Genomic DNA, 23,163 nt, shown 5'->3' on the forward strand with positions numbered 1-23,163 from the left:
CCAAGTGGAAGCTGCATGTTAGTCCTGTGTCCTATCTGCCATTTTCCCCCATCAAAAATCACCTTATTATTTTTAATTGGGTCTATAAGAAGGTATCAAATCTAAATGTCCTTCCCTCCAGTGCCACCAAATCTATATACTTTCCTGCACTTGTATCCATCTTCTCTACTGTGACAGTAGAGGAAGCATCACCACTCCTATAGGCTAATTCTTATACTTGAATTCTGATTCCATTCCTTCTCACATCTTGATAAATTCCTTCTTTTGGTTAACTCTTCTTTTACTGGCAATAACAAACTTGGGTATCGCCCTGAAGCATTGCAAGTTGAGTTACAGAGCTGAGAAAGAAGCTGAGTTATTTGCTACATTATTACCCTTTACAACTCAGAGCTTATATCACCATTCTGGAACTTATACTGACACTATATAATTCTATTTAAGGGAAGGTTTACAGACCTGGTTATTGAGTCAGATTCAGCATTCATAGCGTGACATCCCTATCCTAGGAATGAAAGTAGAGTCTGTGCCCAGGTGTCCCTGAATAATATATCTTTGCTTTCATCTCTTCAGTATTCTGGAAAGCCTGGCTTTCCAAATTTCCATCCTAAAAATAAAACAAACCCTCCTTTAAACCCATGACACCTTTCTACTTAATCCAGTCATTATTTATTTGACTTTGTAGCCAGACTTCATCAAGAAGCTCCTGACAGCCACTGTGTCTACTTTTTTTTTTTTTTTTTTTTTTTGAGACGGAGTCTCGCTCTGTCTCCCGGGCTGGAGTTGCAGTGGCCGGATCTCAGCTCACTGCAAGCTCCGCCTCCCGGGTTCACGCCATTCTCCTGCCTCAGCCTCCCGAGTAGCTGGGACTACAGGCGCCGCCACCTCGCCCGGCTAGTTTTTTGTATTTTTTAGTAGAGACGGGGTTTCACCATGTTCACCAGGATGGTCTCGATCTCCTGACCTCGTGATCCGCCCGTCTCGGCCTCCCAAAGTGCTGGGATTACAGGCTTGAGCCACCGCGCCCGGCCCACTGTGTCTACTTTTTGCTTCAACTTAGTTTTTTCTTTTTCTCCACTACTTCTTGGAAATTAGCCTTGCCAAGGTACCCACTGCCTGCATGTTGCACAGTCCAGTGGATTTTGTTACCTATTCACTTGACTTTCCAGAAACATGTAACACCGTTTACCACTCTTTGTTTTTTCTACCACAATACCCTCCTGGTCTACCTGGTCTCCACCCTACCACCCACAATATTGACAATAAATTTCAAATATACAGTGCATTACTATTAACTGTAGTCTCCATGCTTTACATTAGGTCTCCAGAAGTTATTAGTTTTACAACTCCACGTTTGTACCCTTTGATCAATGTCTCTCCATTTCCCCTTCTTTCTAACCACTAGTAACCACCGTTCTCCTTTGTTTTTATAAGTTCAACCTTTTTAGATTCCACATATGAGTGAGATTATGCAGTGTTTTGTCTTTCTGTGTCTGGCTTACTTCACTTAACATAATGTCTTCCAGATTCATTCATATTGTTGAAAATGGCAGAATTTTCTTCTTTTTTGGGGGGGCTGAAAAACATTCTATTATATATATGTCATAGTTTCTTTATCTGTTCCTTTATTGAGACATTTAGGTTGTTTCTGTATCTTGGCTGCTGTGAATAATGCTACAGTGAACATGGGAGTGTAGATACCTCTTCAGATCTTAATTTCACTTCCTTTGGATATATACACAGAAGTGGGGTTGCTGGATTATATGGCAAGTTGTATTTTTATTTTGTTGAGGAATCTCCATAGTTTTCCACAATGCCTATAAAAATGTACATTTCTGCCAACAACGTGTAAGGGTTTTTATCTACATCCTCGTGAAAACTTACATTTTGACTTTTTTACAATAGACCTCCTAACGGGTGAGAATATCTCATTGTGATTTTGACTTGCACTTCTCTGGTGATTAGTAATGTTGAGCACCTTTTCATATACCTCTTTGTATGTCTTCTGTCAAATAAAATGTCTGTTCAGGTTCTGTTCCCATTTTTAAATCAAGTGACTTGCTTTTTACTATTGAGTTGTGGGAGTTATATATATACTTTGGCTATTAACCCCTTATTGGAGATATGCTTTGCAAATATTTTCTTCTGATCCGTAAGTTGTCTTTTTATTTTGTCAATTATTTTGTTTGCTTTGTAGGAAGGAAATGTAATCCAGGTTGGTTTTTACTTCAGTAGCTTCCCCATAGCTCTTTGGTAAAAATCCATAAACTTCTCAGCATAGTGTACTATATAACACCTCTTTCTCCAACTTCATCTTACACCATTCCCTTCACCCTACTTATTAGATTAGCTATACTTCTCTCTTTGCCCAGGAAAGAAATAGTCTTCTGTCTTTGCCCAGGGTGGTGTGCATGTGTTATTTCTTTTGACTAGAATACCCTTTGTCTCGCTGGTGCTGAAGCTTAAATTTCAGCTCGTTAGGGAAGAATTCTGCAACTAGTCTGCATAAAATAAGCTTTTCTCTCATTATCTTCACATAACCCTCATAATTGTTTCCCTCAAAGCACTTATCACACTTTGGGGTTTGTTTAGTGTTTTTTCTGTCTCTTCTGCTGTAAGCCTAATGGAGGTATGTCTTGCTCAACATTTTATTCCTAACATCTACTTTAGTGCCCGGTACTTGGTAACACCTCAGCAATTGTTGCTGAATTATTAGGTTGGTGCCAAAAAAAAAAAAAAGAACTGCAATTACTTTTGCACCAGCCTAATAGTAAAAATCCATTAGGTAGTTGTGAATGTAGAATTGAACTTTGTTTGAAAAACGAAAACTCAAGATTTTCTGAAGTAAGAGAAAGAATGAGGAGGATATTCAAAGGGGAATATGGGGGGAAAAGGAGTGATCCAGTCACTGGGCAATGGAAAGGCCTAATTAGAATGTGAGAGGAAAAAAGACTGCCAATTTGAATTGTGTATTTTTGGAGCATAGAATTTCCAGAAGATTTCAAGCAGGGCACAGCAAAATGTGAATGGAACAAAGCTACTGGAAAAAGCATAGGGTTTTTTTTGTTTGTTTGTTTTTAAGAAAGCAGCTTCAGTAGAACAAAGAAAGAAACTAATTTGTTGTATAGGGTTTGAGTGGATTAAGAAAAATTAGAGGCATTAAATATAGATAAATTAGAGGCATTAAATACAGATAATTTAAGACAGAAGCAGAATGGCAAATGAAGTGTCTTAGAAGATCAAATACATCTAGATGTAGAAGAGATAGAAAGCCATATTTGAAAGCCAAGGACATTTGGTAATTCTGTTGATTGTGGTAAAAGTTTAGATGAAGTATTATAAAACATCTACCTTTTTCATTGAGATACTACTTTTTAATTTTGCTTCTTAGAAGACTCTAAGACTCTTATTTTAAATTGTGGAATTATTTTTTCATCTTTTCAGTTAATATATTCTACTAAATTAAAAATGGTGAGATAGAGGTAAGAGTTGAACGTAGAGAAGAGAGAGGTTAAATTAACCTTCTACTGTCTGCCTTTTTCTTTCAGCTGGACAGCATGAGGTTGTAGCTATAGGCACAGGTGAATATAATTACAGCCAGGACATTAAGCCAAATGGAAGAGTATTACATGACACTCATGCTGTTGTTACAGCAAGAAGGTCTCTTCTTAGGTAAGATAATACATGTATTAATGTTATTAAATATGAATGCCCTCAGCCCAAAGTAACTTCATATAAATGCCTTCATTTACAAATAGAATTTTATTGATCATAGAGCCAAGGATGTCACATATTCTTATCTAAGTCATCAGAATAATTCCATGTCATCTTTGGAACATTTATCATAGTAACTCCAATGTCTACCCTGTGGATTTTAGTGGCTTCTATTATTAAGACCTGAACTCAGTTCTTATTGTTTTGTTTTGTTTTGAAATGGAGTTTTGCTTTTGTTGCCCAGGCTGGAGTGCAGTGGCACAGTCTCTGCTTACTGCAATCTCTGGCTCCCAGGTCCAAGCTATTCTACTGTCTCAACTTCCCAAGTAGCTGGGATCACAGGCATGCGCCAACATGCCTGGCTAATTTTTTGTGTTTTAATAGAGACAGAGTTTCACCAGGTTGGTCAGGCTGGTCTCAAACTCATGATCTCAGGTGACCACCTGCCTTGGCCTCCCGAAGTACTGGGATTACAGGCGTGAGCCACCGCACCTGGCCAAACTCAGTTTTAAGAATCCTACAGTCAACTAGGCACAGTAGCTCTCACCTGTAATGCCAACACGTTGGGAAGCTAAGTTGGGAGGATTGCTGGAGTACAGGAGTTCGAGACCAGCCTGGGTAACATTGTGGGACCTAGCCTCTACAAAAGTAAAATTAGCCAGGTATGGTGGCATGCAACTGTAGTCCCAGCTACTTTGGAGGATGAGGTGGGAGGATTGCTTAAGCCCAGAAGATCGAGGTTGCAGTGAGCCAAGACTGCTCCACTGCACTCCAGCATGGGCAATAGACTAATACCTTGTCTCAAAAAAAAAAAAAAAAAAAAAAAATCCTACAATATATTTTTTTGAAAGATAAAAATAACACTTTTTTATGACTAAAGTTGCTGAAAAGTATAGCTTTTGATCCACACTCAGTAGGTTTGGTCTTATTTCACCCCTGAATAGCCATACTTATCCAAGGACAGCACCAGAAACCAACAGGTTTTCATTCATGAGGATTATGCAAAGTTTACCATAAAGCAGAGTATAGATAAGGGATTCTTGAGGCTGGAGTATCTTGAAGAGAGAGAGAGAAAAGGGCTTAGGTGAGCATGCCTAGTTTCTTTTTCCAGACTCAGTCACTCTGTTCTTTACAAGAGGAATGAATAGCAAGTGGGAAAGAAAGGAATTTGCAAGTCACTTCATATGAAAACATATAACATGGGAAATGAGTGCTATTTCTCATAATATCCACCAGCTTTTGGTTATTTTTTGTTTTTAATTCCTCTTTATTCCTACTAAATTAGGAATTCTTTTTTAAATTTTATAATTTCTTGTTTTTAATTTTTGTGGGTATATAGTGTATATGTTTATAGTGTGCATAAGCTATTTTGATACAGTGCACAATAATCACTTTAGGGTAAATGGAGTATGTATCAACTCAAGCATTTGTCTTGTGTTACAAAGATTTCAATTATACTCGTTTAGTTATTTTAAAATGTACAATTATTGACTATTGTCATCCTGTTGTGCCATGAAATACTAGATCTTATTCATTTTAGTTCTTTAAACCATTAAAATGACTTTTTATTTAACTTATGGATGTTTTGGGCGTTTTTTTGTGTTTTTTGTTTGTTTGTTTCTTTGTTTTTGAGACGGAGTCTCGCACTGTTGCCCAGGCTGGAGTGCAGTGGTGCTATCTCCACTTACTGCAACCTCTGCCTCCCAGGTTCAAGCAATTCTCCTGCCTCAGCCTCTCAAGTAGCTGGGATTACAGGCACCTGCCACCACGCCCGGCTATTTTTTTGTATTTTTAGTAGAGACGAGGTTTCACTATGTTGGCCAGGCTGGTCTTGATCCACCCCCCAGGCCTCCCAAAATGCTGGGATTACAGGGGTGAGCCACTGCACCCAGCCTCTTATGGATGTGTTCAAAGACACTCAAGTGAGAACAGGATAGCAAATTCTCATTCACCTTCAACAGTTATTAGCATTCTGCTGTCCTTGTTAAATCTCTGCATTCTCACTTTTTGTGTTGGTGTTTTCTTCAGTAGAGTATTTTAAAATAAATGTAGATACGTGTACCTGAAAAAATATAAATTTGTATCTCTAGTAATGAGGAATCCTATAATCCTAAAAGTTATTCAGCAAGACTATGAGGGTAATGCATCTCATTGCCCTCCACCCCCCGTCAGTGCTTATGGAATTATTTGACCTCTTTAAAAGCTACCTCTTTTGTGTTATTCCTACTTATTCCTGTGCTTGGCATTTTTACATACTGTTGCTTAATTTTTACTGTATATTTTTGATGATGGGATTCAAGGGAGTATATCTTAAAGTCATGGTTTATTAAATAAGCAAAATAGTATTTGTCCTTGATTTGATTAGTTGTAGTCTTTCAGGAGATCTGCTTCCCTATTTTTAAAAAAAAAAATTTTTGAATTTTAAAATTTTTGATTATTGTGAATATATAATAGTTATGCATATTTATAAGGTAAATGTGATATTTTGATACAACCGTTAAATGTGTAATGATCAAGTCAGGGTAATTGGGATATCCCTCTCCTCAATCATTTTTCATTTCTTTGTGTTTGGAGCATTCCAGTTCCACTCATTTAGTTATTTTGAAACATGCGATAAATTATCGGTAACTATATCTGCTTCATTTCTTAATACAACTTATGGTGTTCATTGTATTGTTCCTATGCTCTTGTATTTTTTCTTTAAAACTATTAAGGAGCAGGGACCACAGTTTTTGTCATTTTTGTAGTAATTTGTTTGGGTAGGGAAGGGGAAATAGAAGTAAGGCAAAAAGTTGGCACTTCATCTGGGAGACTGGGAGCAGAACTGTCTGAGGAAGAAGGGAGGAATCAGTAGAGAAATGAGTCTTTTGCAGAAGATGATAGTTGGAAGACTCTAATGTGAAACAGAAGTGGAGTAGTCGAGAAAGAATGGTGTTTTAGGTTAGGTTACAGGGCAGACTGGGCTCCAGTTAAGAACTTTCAAGAACCTTAATTTTTCATTAAATAAAGCTAAGATTAATTTAGGAGTTCTTACCTGTGTCAAAACTTTTGACACGTAGGACATTGCTTGTGACACATATGGACACGATGCTCATTGAGATCCATCTTTTATAAAATTCATTACTTGACAAAATTATAACATTTATTTTAGGTACTTTTACAGACAACTTCTGCTCTTCTACAGCAAAAATCCTGCTATGATGGAAAAATCAATATTTTGTACAGAACCAACTTCTAATCTACTCACTCTTAAGCAGAATATCAACATTTGCCTTTACATGAACCAGTTGCCTAAAGGATCAGCCCAGATTAAGTCACAGTTGTAAGTATTATAGAAGTTGTTTTTAAAAGCAAGTAGGATGGCCATGCCACACATCTGACTTTCTACAGCAAATAGAACATGTAAATTCTAATTACCCATATTTTCTCTTCAGCTTTGAGTTGTTATTTGTGGCCTGCAGGAGACCCCAAATCCTTTTCCCCTCAATCTATTACTTCTACAGGTTGAGCTTCCCAAATCCAAAAGTCTGAGATTCAAAATGCTCCAAAATCAGAAACTTTTTGAGCACTGACATAACGCTCAAAGGAAATTCTCATTGGAGCATTTCATATTTCAGATTTTTGGATTTCTGTTCAACTGGTATGTATAAAGCAAATATTCCAGTGTGAAGAAACCAAAATCTGAAACACTTCTAGTTCCAAGCATTTTAGATAAGCAACACTCAACCTGTACCTAAAAGTTGCATGTACTTCACCACTTTTTTTGCTATGCTAGTAAAAAATATCTTCTGCTCCTTTCTACTTTGAAGACCTCATAAACTTTAGGAAGTGTGGATTTGTGCACTACTCACATACAAATACGAGAGTTAAGAAAAACTTTAACCTATGGCCAAAATATTATTGCTTTGATGAATGAATATCAGGTAGCATAACATTTAAACAGTACAAACAAGAACAAAGAAGGCGGTAAAAGTCACCTTAAGTCTGACCATCTAATGGTAAGTAACCATGGGTAATATTTTTAAAAATATCCCTCTAGTAACACCTTTGAAGATGAGGTCAGGGTTCTCTAGAAAGAAACTTAAAGAAAAATAATTTTGCATTTTTAATGAAGATGACAAAGAAAAATAGTTTTCCTTTTTTTCATTCTTTCATTTTGTAGTTTTAAAAAAATTTCATACAGATGAGGGAACTAATTCACAAACTATGATAGGGATAAAAATTAGTGTTTCTTTGAATTTTAAGGGACATAAAATGGTAATAATATGAAAAATATCTCTATTGGAGGCTCTAAATGTGGTTCATCTCTGTTTTATATTACTATTGTGGAATGAAGGCACTCCATTCCTGCCTTGCTTTCTTGCATCTGTTTCTGTTACTGGAATTAAATGTACACTGGGAAGTTAAACATGTTAGAGAACAGTTCTTAGGTACAGGTAGATTTTGTTCTGTCACCTTTGTTTTTTAAAGGAAGAAACTTTCTTTTCTTTCTCTAGACGTCTTAATCCACATTCTATATCTGCATTTGAAGCCAATGAAGAACTCTGTCTCCACGTGGCTGTTGAAGGCAAAATTTATCTGACTGTTTACTGTCCTAAAGATGGTGTTAATAGAATAAGCAGTATGTCCTCAAGTGACAAATTGACCAGATGGGAAGTGCTTGGTGTACAGGGAGCATTGCTGAGTCATTTTATACAGCCAGTTTACATCAGCAGTATACTAGTTGGTGAGTGAGATTTCATAATCTCCTGGGCCTCTCGCTCACTAAGCAAATCCTCTGTACTTATCAGTATAAAATTAGTTTTTGCATATATGAAACTTTAAGGTCAAAACACATATCTGCTGTTTTGTAGAGCTATTGGTTTCATGATAAATTATCAGGGAGAATGAATGAATCCCAAAGGTGGGAGGCAGAGATTGTGGAATAAAGATACCGTTTAAGTTGTAGTGACCATCCAGCTGGATAAGGAAATTCCAGAGAGAGCTCCTCCTGGTGCTTTGGGAAAGATCAGTGACACAGGGAGATGAGGGAAAGATCAGAGAAAAACCTTGGCTGTGAAGCTTATTTCTGAGGCCTTTCAATTTTCGAAGCACTCAGCATGCTGAAGTTTCATATTTTGAGGAGTTTTCTGTACCCCAACATTATTTTAAAGCGTTATTTTACTTTTCAAAAAGTTTGCAGAAACAAATTTTATGCTGTGGATATTCTGTAGATACTCATTTTGTCATTTTATGGTGGTGGAATTTTTAAATTTAAAACATGGGATCTAGGCTTGCATTAAAAGGGCATTTACTATATTTAAATAGAAAATTATCCAGAGTAATCTGGGAAAAAAATTCTCTTTCTTGACTATTAAAAAATAGCTAGATTTGTATTCATTCTCAAGCTTTTTACAATATATCTTGCAAATTTGGTAACCCCTATTACAATAAATTTTTCTGCCTAAGTACTTCAAAAATGTTTGTCCAGAAGTTATTTCCATCCAGAGGTCCTTTTCATGTACTAATTTGATTTGTATAATTGAAGTGTAGAGAATCCTTCCTAGTGAAGAAATCCATTTTAAATACAGTTTGTGGACTTTTAAGAAGCAGCTGATAACCTTAGGGAATCTCTTATTCAGTCCTTTCCTTTTTTCTTTTCTTTTTCCGATCACATTCACAATGTTAATAAAATACTTGCCTAAAGTCTGTCAGTTTGCTTAGTGGTAGAGCCTGAATTCCACCCCAGTTTTCATAACTTTTCATGCTGCTGCTTTTGATAGATTTTGGAGATATACATATATATATATATATATATATATATATATATATATATATATATGAATTATTGTCAGGTCAGGTCTTCTATAGTGTTTGATTAGATTTAACCTTTGACTTTAACCTTGGAGTTTCATGTTATTTCAGATCCTTTTGAATGAATCAAATCAAAATTTTTCAATTATATTGCATACTTTTAGAGATTTATTTTCTAGGAACAAGATTGAGCCTCAAGATATATTAAAATCATACCTCAGATATAGTAAATTATTAGTGCACACATATATGAAAGGAAAAGTAAAATTTATAATAAAATATTTGTAAACTTTTTTTCTATTATATTAGGTTTTATACTTCCCATTAAAGCATCTAGGTAAACAATTTGATGTTTAAAGCATTTCATGAGGAGTTTGACTTACAGGTTTTTTTTTTTCTTCCTTTTTCCAAATGTCTTTTTTTTTTTTTTTTTTTGGTACATCACTGTCATTATTTCATTGCAGAGTGTAATAAATACATTAGGCTTTTTAAAAATCCTTATTATCTACTGTTCATTGTAGATACATTAAATATTCCTCACACCTTATATTTTCCAACTTTTATTCTGTGCCCAAGTGTATTTTTTATTTGATTAGTTTTCTTTTGTCACTCTTCATTTGTCTTGATCATTTGTCACTCTTGATAAACACTTAAGGAAGTGTTTAGAAAAAGGATGCCAAAAGCAGTACGTGTCCTTTTTACATCATTTTCTAGTGCCCAGATAGTCATAATGCAGCCCTAGTAACCATCTCAACAATTTTAATGATAAGGACACAAAACTTCATTTGTGAAATATGTCCAGTGGTTTACAAAGATTCTGTTGCAAGAACTTCTGACCTTCTGAGAAAGAAAGAGATATGCTTTAGAATAACTGTTTTTTAAATAAGAATGACTGCTTCCTAACTTCTGTTTTAAGTTTGATGCAGCTTACTGTTTTTTAGTAGTAACGTTGCATCTTTTTGAGATTTCTCCTTCAATAATTATTATGACTGAGAATTCAAAGCTTTTGGTATTGGCACAATTTTAACCAGAAATGGTCATTCTTTAAATTATTTTGTGTTGTGAAATTGAAGCATTGTGGTATTGGAGAAGTTAAAATTTGTGGCCCTTAGATGTTTGAAAATGACTCCCTTTCACTAATTGTTTCTCATCCAGATTTGTCAACTGCACTTGCAAGAAATCAGGATATAATGCAGTCGACAAATCTGGACGTACCAGATTTCTTTCAGAGTCAGTACAAAAGTACCCGTTTCTGAGCAGCTGTGGCTCTTTGCTAATGCTCCGTAGAGGGACTTTTCATTATTTTCTGTATCAGAGTCTTTTTTAAAATGGAAAATCTGTTATTACCTTGTTCTGGTTCTAGTTAAGAATATGGAGTAGATGCTAAGAGAATAGAACTAGGAAAGGGAAGGTTGAAAGATAAAGGATAGAGAAATGGGCTTTGGATGATTTCCAATCATTTCATTTATTTTTAAATTTTGGAATGGTCTTTTAATATTGAACTTGAGTGTTTTCTTTTTGCTTTCTAGGTGATGGGAATTGCAGTGATACCAGAGGCTTAGAAATCGCTATAAAGCAACGTGTTGATGATGCACTCACTTCAAAACTTCCAATGTTTTACTTAGTCAACAGACCTCATATTAGTTTAGTACCCTCTGCATATCCACTTCAGATGAACTTGGAATACAAATTTCTGAGTCTGAATTGGGCACAAGGAGATGTTTCTTTGGAGATTGTGGATGGCCTGAGTGGGAAGATCACTGAAAGGTTAAAATTACTAATTTCTTTAAACCATATATTACTTAAGCAAAAGAAGACATTTATTGCAGTTTTTATTCTAACTCTTTTGGATACCATTTATTGAAGTCTGAACAATAATTATTATCATTAGTCAAGTGTGACTATGTTGCAGGTGTTGTACTAATTTTAAACATTTTAATATTTTAATATTTTTTTTCTGATGAGAAGACAGACGTGGAGAAGTTATATAGCTTACTGAAATACATACTAAATGGCAGAGTCACCATTCAAACCCAAAGAATCTGGCACCATAACCTATGTTTCTCCAACTGTAATTTAATACCTTTAGTATTAGAATGATGTAAATTTTTTAGAAATTCAATTTCTTCTACTGAATCTGACTTTGAATATGGGGCTCAGGAATTATTATTATTATTATTATTTTTTTTTTGAGACGGAGTCTCGCTCTGTCGCACAGGCTGGAGTGCAGTGGCCAGATCTCAGCTCACTGCAAGCTCCGCCTCCCGGGTTCACGCCATTCTCCTGCCTCAGCCTCCCGAGTAGCTGGGACCACAGGCGCCGCCACCTCGCCCGGCTAATTTTTTGTGTTTTTAGTAGAGACAGGGTTTCGCCATGTTAGCCAGGATGGTCTCGATCTCCTGACCTTGTGATCCGCCCGTCTCGGCCTCCCAAAGTGCTGGGATTACAGGCTTGAGCCACCGCGCCCGGCCAGGAATTATATATATATATATATATATATATATATATATATTTTTTTTTTTTTTTTTTTTTTTTGAGACGGAGTCTCGCTCTGTAGCCCAGGCTGGAGTGCAGTGGCCGGATCTCAGCTCACTGCAAGCTCCGCCTCCCGGGTTCACGCCATTCTCCGGCCTCACTCCCGAGTAGCTGGAACTACAGGCGCCCGCCACCTCGCCCGGCTATTTTTTTTGTATTTTGATGGGCGGATCACGAGGTCAGGAGATCGAGACCATCCTGGCTAACACGGTGAAACCCCGTCTCTACTAAGGAATTATATTTTTTATATACTCTTCCAAATATTACTTAGGTACTCTTACGTGTAAGAACTATGGTGCTGTGTTATACTGTCTTCTTATAATAACCCTGTAGGTTGAGTGATTTTATTTATTTATTTATTTATTTATTCTTTACAGTTTCTGAGACAAAAGCTAGGTTAAATATCTTGCCTAAGGTTACCCAAGTAGTTAATGACACAGCTTGGATTCTGACCCAGACATTTTATTTTCAAAGCCCTTGTTCTTAACTATGATGCTCTGTGCCTTCTAGACATTTCTTCATAATGTCTCTGCCATTGATTATTCAGTAAAACTCTTCTTTTAGTGTGAACATACATTTGTAATGAGGCAGTGAATAATGTTAAAAATTTAAATGCTTAAAATTGCTTTCTTTGTGAAGGACAAATTTAAGTGAAGACCACATACAAATGTTTCTTAGCAGTCAAGAAGGCTCATACTTGTAATCCTAGCAGTTTGGGAGGCTGAGGCAGGAGCATGGCTTGAAACCAAGAGTTCAAGACCAATCTGGGAAACATAGTGAGACACCCAGTCTTTTATATAAAAAATAAAAATTATTAACCAGGAGTGGGAGTGCATACCTGGAGTTCCAGCTACTTAGGAGGCTGAGACAGGAGGATCACTTGAACCTAGGAGTTTGAGGCTGCAGTGAGCTATGACTACATCACTGCACTCTGGCCTGGGCAACAGAGCGAGACCCTATCCCAAAAAGGAAAAAGAAAAAAAGGAAAAAAAACCAGACAAACCCATAAACATTTCTTAGTAGGAACTCAGTTAAGCATAATACTGATGTTTTAACTAGGATGAATTACACTTTTATCAAATGACTTAGGCCAGCATAAGCAAGTGCTTTACTATTAATAACAGACTCAACTAAACATACAAACAGGTCTTCTATGAAAGACATTAAAAAATTACTTACTGAAAACATAAAATAATGGCATAACAAAGATGAAACTGTGTAAAATGAGCTTAACATTTTTTATGGCCAAATACTTGCCAAGTAATTACAAATGAAAAGAAAGCAGAGGCTGGGTGCAGTGGCTCACGCCTATAACCCCAAGACTTTGGGAGGCCAAGGCGGGCAGATCACCTGAGGTCAGGAGTTTGAGACCAGCCTGACCAATATGGCAAAACTCCATCTCTACTAAAAATACAAAAGATTAGCTGGGCATGGTGGCAGGTGCCTGTAATCCCAGCTATTTGGGAGGCTGAGACAGGGAGAATCACTTGAAACCAGGAGGCAGAGGTTTCAGTGAGCTGAGATCGCACCATTGCACTCCAACCTGAGCAACAAAGCGAGACTCCATCTTAAAAAAAAAAAAAAAAAAAAAAAAAATGCCAGAATGTGTAGTCTAAATATTAGACAAGGTATAATTCAGTCTGAAAGCATTACAGTAAGACCAAAAAAAAAAATAAAACCTTACCAATATAAACAGTATAATTCATACGGAGGACAGAAGAATGTTTAGCCGAAAGTGACATAGCCACATTCACAAAGCAGAAATTATAGAAGACAAGGAAAGGAAACATAGAAACACACTACTAGTAGAGACAACAATTCACCTCTTTCAGTTCATGGTAGATCAGGTAGACAAAACAGTAAACAAGTAAACAAGAATATAGCCATTTTAAATAACAGTAAGGTAGATTTCATTACTTTAAACTCTGCATCTTAAAAATAGAAAATGTACCTAGTCCTCAAGAAACTATAGAGCACTAACAAAAAGCTTGTTTGTGTGTTAAACCACAAAGAAAATAAATTCCAAAAAGTAGAAGCAATGTAGACATATTCTCTGATTATGATGAGATAAAACTGTGAATAACAAACTCGGAATACTAGGAACTGCTTTTACTGGAAAAATTCTGACTCCTAGCTCAAAGGGGAAATATAAACTGAGATTGCAGAATATTTAGAAAATAGGGATATTGAAAATATTACACATCAGAATTTGTAGGTTATACAGTTTAAACAAAGCTGAATAGAAAAGTCAGAGCCTTAAATGCATATAACAATAAGTGATAGAAATAATTTAGAAATATAAAGAAAAGAGCTTTAAAAAAACAGAAAAAGGCAAAATTACTTATAAAAAGCTGATAAGAAAAATCACCAATCTCATATAAAAACAAGAGGATCATAAGCTATTTTGGGTAACCACACAAATATATTTTAAAACCTGAATGAAATGGGCAAATTTCTAGGAAAACATTACTTGCAAAACTTATATATAGAAGGAGGAAAAATATAAATGTTATTTTCATGAGAAAGTTACCAAGAAGGCACCTTAACTGTTCCTCAAAGTACCATTCTGAGGTAGTTCAGAGGTTTTTTTTCTAAACCTTTAAAAAGCAGATAATTCCAGTGCTATCCAAAAAGATGGAAAGCATCCAAATACTTTTATGAAACAAGTATATGATTGATACTTAAATCTGATTTTTTTAAATTGCTAATCAAAGCCACAATGAGATACTGTCTCACACCAATCAGAATGGCTATTATCAAAAAGTCAAAAAACAGATGCTGGTGAGGTTGTGGAGACAAAGGAACACATATACACTGTTGGTGGAAGTGTAAATTAGTTCAACTGTTGTGGAAAACAGTGTGGCAATTCCTCAGAGACCTAAGGATGGAAATACCATTTGACCTAGCAATCCCATTACTGGGTATATACCCAAAGGAATATAAATCATTCTGGTATAAAGACACATGCATGCGTATGCTCATTGCAGCGCTATTCACAGTAGCAAAGACATGGAATAATTCCAAATGTCCATCAATGATAGACTGGATATAGAAAATGTGGTACATATACATCATGGAATACTATGCAGACATAAAAGAGAATGAGCAAATGTCCTCTGCGGGGCCATGGATGGAGCTGGAGGCCACTATCCTTAGCAAACGAACACAGGAACAGAATACCAAATCCCGCGTGTTCTATTATAAGTAGGAGCTAGACGAGAACACATGGACACATAGAGGGGAACAACACACACTGAGGCCTTTCAGATGGTGGAGAGTGGGAGGAGGGAGACGGTCAGGAAAAATAACTAATGCGTACTATGCTTAATATCTGGGTGACTGTACAACAAACCCCTATGACACACATTTATCTATATAAAAAAAACCTGCACATGTATCCCTGAACTTAAAAGTTTACAAAAAAAAATTGCTGCTCCTCCTCTCTACCACACAAAATTGCAGACCAAACTCATTTATATCCAAGAAAAACTGCTATATAAAAGATCAGGGAGCAGAATTTAGCAGCACATTGCAATAATATATTTTATACAGTAACACCAATTGGCATTTTTTCTAGGAATTCAAAGATAGTAACATAATAGAAATAACACTAGACTAGAAACTCTTATTAATATGTTATATTAATTAATCTAGGGAAAATACCAGATGTTTATCTCTATAAATTCTAAGAAAGTGTATAAATAATTTAGCTCTTCAACTATTCTAGATGAAGATATTCAATAAAAAGGAATAGCTAGGTAGTGTCTTTTTACAGGATAAAGTATATCTTTATTAGTCCAAAAATATTATCATGATTGATAAAATGTCAGAAGCATTCCCACTAACATTCAGAGTAAGGCATTATCTACTGTTACTGCTGTTACTCAACATTTTGCTGGAGGCATTAATACATTTGGACAAGGGAAATGAGAGAGAGAAAATATTGGAAAGAAGGAGTTATGTAACAATTATCACTCTTTGAAGATGGTATTTATATCCAAAAATCAAGAAATTATCAAAACCACTGCAACAAAAGTATCATGGTGGGAAATTAATATGTAGAAATCAAATAGATTTTGTACACATGAGTGTATGTTAGCTGTTGCTATGTATAAACCACCTCAAAACTTAGTTGTTTAAAACAACTATTTATTATTACTACTTGGAAGTTCTTGAGTCAGCTGAATGGTTTTTCTGGATTTTCTTGGGCTCTCCCACACATCTGGGGTCAACTGTTGGTCAACTAAAGGTCAGGTGAGCTGATCTTACCTTGTGTTCACTTACCCTCTAATAGGCTAGTCCTAGCAGGGTCACATGGGAGAGGCAGCAGTGCCAAGAAAATAAGAACCAAGGCATCTCCAGGCCTAGCTTCAGAATTATCACACTATCTATTCTGTTTGCTAAAACAAATCACAAGACTAGTAAAATTCAAGGGAAGCAAAAATCAGCCATGGCTATTGATGTGAGGATCTGAAAAGTCACATTGCAAATAACTGGAAACTAGGAGGAATGAAGGATTTTGACTGTTTTTGTTATCTATCCTAAGAACAACTAATGAGAAGATACAATGAAGGGGAAAAGTTACAGTAGCAAAAAGGTTCATGATCTGTGGACCTACTTTCATTAGAAACCCAAATTACACGTCTACATGCACATAATATACACACACACAAAGGGTTGTGAAATAGGTTATGTGTATATGTTACGCTTTTATTGAGCCAAAACTTCTTGCAGTGAAATACAAAATAGATTGTACGATTTCATTAATTTTGGTATATTCATATACCTATGTAACCATCATTTTAGTCAAAATGCAGAAAGTATTTCGATGCCCACTTCCAGTCAATCCCTTATAGAACCACTGTTTAATCTGTATCATCATAGATTAATTTTGTTTCATACAATAGAAATGTTCCAAGGTCTATCTTCTGCATTAATTTTTGATACAATACTAAATAATTTAAAACGTAATGTAAGAAATGTACTTCAGAAAGTAAATATTAAGAATGCCTCTTATGTAAAAAACAGTTCACTATGTATATTGCAAATAATCAAGAAATATTTTGTAGATACATGTTGATTTTAATCCGTACAATTGCCGACATAAATTGCTGAAAAAGAAATAAAAAAAAATTTCATTTCTCTCTGCTTAGTTCCCCATTTAAAAGTGGTATGTCAATGGCAAGTCGGCTTTGTAAGGCTGCAATGTTAAGTCGGTTTAACCTGCTTGCCAAAGAAGCTAAAAAAGAATTACTTGAAGCTGGTACATATCATGCAGCCAAGGTAAGTCCTTAAAGGAATAAAGTTATCATAGGAATAAAATTTAAGACATTAATGTGGTCATTTTAAAATGAATCTCCTTAACAAAAGTTTATTGAATACTTCCTGAATATAAGATATTACCATGTAACGGTAAAACTGGTTTTTAAATGAACATGTCAGAAATTAGATATGTAAATAAGTATTGCCATTTAAAGTAGCCATTTTAGTATGGTATATACTTATTCTGACAGTGTAAGTTACATAGCACTCAAAACCTGCTATGTCATACCAGAGAAACAAAATGTTAATAAAATTTATTCTGCATTTGGTATTAATTGTATTAACTATAGAATGTTAAGTATTCTAAAATAATACATTTTTAAGATATATGAATTTTTCTATTTTAAAGTTGTGAAAAAACTTTAATTTCAGCATCTGATTTGAATCTGATTTAGTAGGCAATGTACACAGCCTTTTTCTCTCTTCCAAAATATTTTTTACATAAACATAATGTAAGTTTAAGTCAAAAATTTGAAAAAGTTTTAAAAATACAGAAAAAAATATTATTGATACTTGTAATCCCACTTACTATTCGAAGTTAATACTCAGTCTTTTAATGTGAGCATGTTATTTCAGTTCCTTCTCATATATACGTATTTGTATATGTGTCTGTTTAAAAATAAGACCATATTGGGTATGGTATGTTTTAATCTACTTTTTCTTTCTATGTGATAATGACATGAACATCTCTCTCTCTTTTTTTTTTTTTTTTATTTTGATATGGAGTCTCACTCTGTTGTCCAGGCTAGAGTACAATGGCACAATCTTGGCTCACTGCAACCTCTGCCTCCCAGGTTCAAGCAATTCTCCCACCTCAGCCTCCTGAGTAGCTGAGATTACAGGTGCACACCATCATGCCGGGCTAATTTTTGTACTTTCAGTAGAGATGGGGTTTTGCCATGTTGGCCAGGATGGTCTCGAACTCCTCACCTCAGGTGATCCACCTGCCTCGGCCTCCCAAAGTTCTGGGATTACAGGCTTGAGCCACCATGCCTGGCCAACATGAACATAATTCCAGGTTACCATTATTAAATATTAAATGTAAATTGCTTTGCTATCCTAATGCCAATAATGAGATAGCATTATATGAAAGTCATTTAATTTTACCAACCTAATGCTCAACCTGTATAGTCACAGCCTGTAAGGCAGTTACATTAATTACAGGTGTGTGTATATATAATCACACATTTTTAAGTATAAAAGCTTATCTAGACTGTTTCTGGTTTTGTGGCATAAAAAAGTTGTAAATTGCTATAAAAACAAGTAGAAAACCAGACAAAATTGTGAAACACAACCTTTCACAACTCTGGACATTGACAGAAGACAGAAAAAACATTCAAAGGTGTGTATTCCTCACAAACTGTTATTATTAGCCGACATGTGGCCCACAGCTCTAGTCCTAGCTATTTGGGAGGCAGAGGTAGGAGGATCAGTTGAGCCCAAGAGTTCAAGGCTGCTGTGAGCTATAATCACACCACTGCACTTCAGCCTGGGGGACAAAGCAAGACCCTATCTCTCTTAAAAAAAAAAAAAAAAAAAAAAAAAAAAAAAAAAATAAAAACCGGCTTTATTTTTTTTTTTTTTTTTTTTTTTTTTTAGCAAGAATTACAGGAGTATGTGGCCCTCTTGCCCAGGGCTCTTGTCATTCATTTTCTCATTCTTTTCTCATTCTCATTTTCTTCCTTTCTGCTGGTTTGAATGGCAAGAACTGTAATTTTTTGACCCAGTGAGGCTGCCACCAAAAGCAGCAGCTTTGCTTTCAGAGGAGGTATACTTGATTTGGGACAGGGGAATGAAAGTTTGCAGTTTTGTTGGCTTAAATGCCAAACTTGGTAGGAAATAAATGGGGAAAACTGGTAAGTTTGCTGGCCCAAGGTTGCCATCCTGGTTGGAGGCAAGTGGTAGGCTAACTAGCAAGTTAACAAGGAGATCTGGAAAATGAGAGAGCCCTGAAAGGGCTGAGGTAGATTCTTCATATTTCCCTGGCTGACTGAAAAACTATGCTCATGTGCAGGGAATACCCAAGAGAGCCCATCAAAGAGTACAAGCCAAGGGATACTTGATAGCTGACTGTAACATTCAGTACATTCCCTTCCACATACAAGTTGATCAGAAGATGGCAGAAGTTTTACAAAGGCTTAATGCATTGATTTCTTATTAGCAACAGTGGAGGACAACCCAAAATAGCCAAAAAAAAAAAAAAAAAAAAATTGAAAAAGAAAAAGTTGAAAGATACATAGTTCTTAATTTCTTTTTTCTTTTCTTTTTTTTTTTTTTTTGGAGACGGAGTCTCGCTCTGTCGCCCAGGCTGGAGTACAGTGGCCGGATCTCAGCTCACTGCAAGCTCCGCCTCCCAGGTTTATGCCATTCTCCTACCTCAGCCTCCCGAGTAGCTAGGACTACAGGCGCCTGCCACCTTGCCCAGCTAGTTTTTTGTATTTTTTAGTAGAGACAGGGTTTCACCGTGTTAGCCAGGATGGTCTTGATCTCCTGACCTCGTGATCCGCCCGTCTCGGCCTCCCAAAGTGCTGGGATTACAGGCTTGAGCCACCGCACCCGGCCCATAGTTCTTAATTTCAAAACTTTCTATGAAACTACAGTAATCAAGACAGTGTGGTATGGCATATAGACAATGAAATATAAGTGAGAGCCCAGATACAATAAGATATTATGTCAAGTGAAAGAATGCGTAGGCCCCATATCTTGTGGTTTGATTTATATTAAATGTCTATTGTAGACAAATTCATGGAGACAGAAATTAGTGGTTTTCAGGCGCTAGAGGAGGAAGAATCAGGAGTGACTGCTAATAGATACAAAGTTCTTTCTGGGTTGATGGAGAAGTTCTAAAATTAATGGTGATGGCTGCACAAATTAGTGAATACATTGAAAGCTGAATTGTACACTTTAAAAGGGTAAATTTTGTGACTTGTGAATTATATCTTAACAAAGCTGTTATAAAAGAAACAGTGGAGGCCCAAAGGGCAGTATAATGGCAGGTTCAGGGTGCTGAAGGAAAACTCCTGATAACCAAGAATTCTGTATCCAGGAAAATAATCCTTCAGAAATACAAGCAAAATAAGAGCATTCACAGGTTAAACTAATGTTAAGAAAATGTGTTGTTAGCAGTACTTCCCTAAATGGAATTCCAAAGAAAGTCCTTGAGGCTTGGAAAAAATTGTACCAGATGATAGCAAATCCACAGGAAGGAATAGTAAATACTGAAAATGATAATTGTGTGGATAAACATGAGACCTATGAGTATGTATATGTGCATGTCTATATATTTGCTCTTATTTTCTTTTTAAAAAGTTGTTTAAAACAACACTGTGTTGTTGAGTTTATAACATAGATTCAATATATATGACAATATAACAAAGAATTTGGTAAGAAATGGCTCTATATTGAAATAAAGTTGCTGTTTTACCATAAGCCAGTATGAATCTGAAATCAAATATATAAGGTAAAGAGGTATATTGTAATTCCTAATGTAACCATGAAGAAAATAAATGAAAAATTATTGATAAAATACCAACAGAAGGATTAAAATAGTTCAGTAAAACATTTTTCTTAAACTATAGGACAGTAAGGTAAAAGCAGAGAAATTGTAAAAAGACATAAGATGTGAGAAATAAATAGTAAAATGGCAGATATAAATTCACCATATCAATAATTACAATAAAGTAGACTAATAGACTAATTGCTCCAGTCAAATGACAGATTGTCAGACTGGGTTTAAAAAAAGCCTGATTCAAATATATGCTGTCTGCAACAGACAGATTTTAAATTCAGTCTCAAATAAATTGCAAGTTATAAGGATGAAAGAAGACCTATCATATAAATAATAAGACAGCTGGAATATTTATATTAATATTAAATATACATGAAGAGGAGAAACATTGCTGGAGACAAAGAGCAACATCTTACAGTGGTAAAAAGGTCAATACATTACAAAGATATGTGTACGTTGGTGTAACGACAAAGCCCTAAAATATACAAGCAAAATCTGACAGAGTTGTGAAGTAAAATAGACAATTCAGCAACTGTAGTTGGTTTTAATTCTCCTTTGTCAGTAATTGGTAGAACAACTCCACAGAAAATCGGTCAAAATATAGGATAAACACTACCAACTAATCAAAACTCACTGACCTGTAGAAAACACTCTATACAATAGTAGAATATATGTTCTTTCCAAGCCCACATGGAGCATTCTTCAGCATAGGGTCATAAAGCAAGTCTCAGTAATCTTAAAAGGATTAAAATCATGCCAAGTATGTTCTAACCACTATGGAATTAAATTAGAAATCAAGAACAGAATGAAATACGAGAAACTTCTATATATTTGGAAGTTAACTTGCCTCCGAATAACTCATGGTTCAAGGAAAAAATTGTTAGGAAAACTAAGAAATATCTTGAACTAAGTGAAAGTGAAATATTATATATTAAAATTTATGGAATACAGGTGGCCATTTGTAGCCATAAGTTATGCATCCTCAGATTCAGCCAACTATGGATCGAAAATATTTGGGGTAGAGAGGAAGGAAAAGTTTTAAAAAAATACAAAAATAAAAATAATACAAATAAAATACAGTATAACAACTGTTTACATTGAATTTATATTGTATTAGATATTATAAATAATCTAGGGATGATTTAATGAATATGAGAGAACGTCCCTAGGTTATATGCAAATACCGTGCCATTTTATATAAGGGACTTGAGCATCTGCAGATTTTGATATTTCTAGAGGGTCCTGGAACCAATTCCCCATGGACACCAAGGAATGACTATATAAATAAGTACTTAGACATGTATAGCTTTAAATGCTTATATTAGAAAAGAATCTTAAAATCAGTTATTTGAGCTTCCAGCTCAAGAAGCCAGAATAAGAAGAGCAAATCAGAACCAAAGTAAGTAGAAGGAAGGAAATAATAAAATGTGATGAATCAGAATAGAAATCAGTGAAATTGAAAATAGAAAAAAAAATAGGAAAAAATCTAAATCTGGTTCATTAAAAAATTAAACTTGGTAATCCTTTAGCTAGATTAACCAAGAAAAAATAACAGGTAACAGAAATTATCAAAATTTGGAATTTAAAAAAAATGGTCATCACTACAGACCTTAAGAAGCTTAAAATTATTATAAGGGATTATGAACAACTGTTTGTCAACAAACAAGTTAGATGAAATGGACATATTCCTAGAAAGACACAACTCATAAAAACTGACTCAAAAATAGAATATCCAAATAAAACTTAAGAGATCGAATTACCAATTAAATTATTTTCCTAAAGAAAATCTCAGACATGTGTATGACTTCACTGGTGAATTCTGTCAAACATATAAGCAAACTATAATACAAATCCTACAAAAGCTCTTTCAGAAAATGGAGGAGAAAATGCTTCTCTACTCATTTTACAAGTCCAGTTTTACCCTGATACCAAAAGTGGGCCAGAAAACATTACAAGAAATGAAAACTACAAACCAGTCTCTCTCATGAAAATAAATGTGAAAATCCTTAACAAGATATTGACAAACCAAATCCAGCAATATACAAAAAGGATTATACTCCACAACCAAGAAGGTTTATACCAGTAATGCAAGGTTGATTTGAGATCACAAAATTACTTTATGTAACACACCATATGAATAAATTCAAGTTTAAAATTTGTATAATCTCAAAAGACATACAAAATGCATTTGACAAAGTCCAGCACCCATTCACAATAAAAACACTGAACAAACAAGGAATAGAAGTGAACTTCCTCACGTTCATAAAGGGCATCAATGAAGAGCCTACCATTGA

The 23,163-nt window shown here is 35.3% G+C and overlaps 1 protein-coding gene across 3 annotated transcripts in view; it reads left to right on the plus strand.

The window, feature by feature from the left end:
* ADAD1 (adenosine deaminase domain containing 1) overlaps positions 1–23,163 on the plus strand; it is a 52,508-nt gene that overhangs the window by 26,436 nt on the left and 2,909 nt on the right. For 2 of the 3 annotated variants that reach the window (XM_025385329.1, XM_025385332.1), the window contains exons 7-11: positions 3,546–3,669; positions 6,863–7,033; positions 8,208–8,437; positions 11,034–11,271; positions 17,193–17,322. In XM_025385329.1, the coding sequence (XP_025241114.1) occupies positions 3,546–3,669; positions 6,863–7,033; positions 8,208–8,437; positions 11,034–11,271; positions 17,193–17,322 (893 nt within the window). The remainder of the gene's footprint in view (positions 1–3,545; positions 3,670–6,862; positions 7,034–8,207; positions 8,438–11,033; positions 11,272–17,192; positions 17,323–23,163) is intronic. The other variant, XM_025385330.1, reaches the window with a different exon arrangement.

This window comes from Theropithecus gelada, chromosome 5, assembly GCF_003255815.1.
Source record: "Theropithecus gelada isolate Dixy chromosome 5, Tgel_1.0, whole genome shotgun sequence".
NCBI lineage: Eukaryota > Metazoa > Chordata > Mammalia > Primates > Cercopithecidae > Theropithecus > Theropithecus gelada.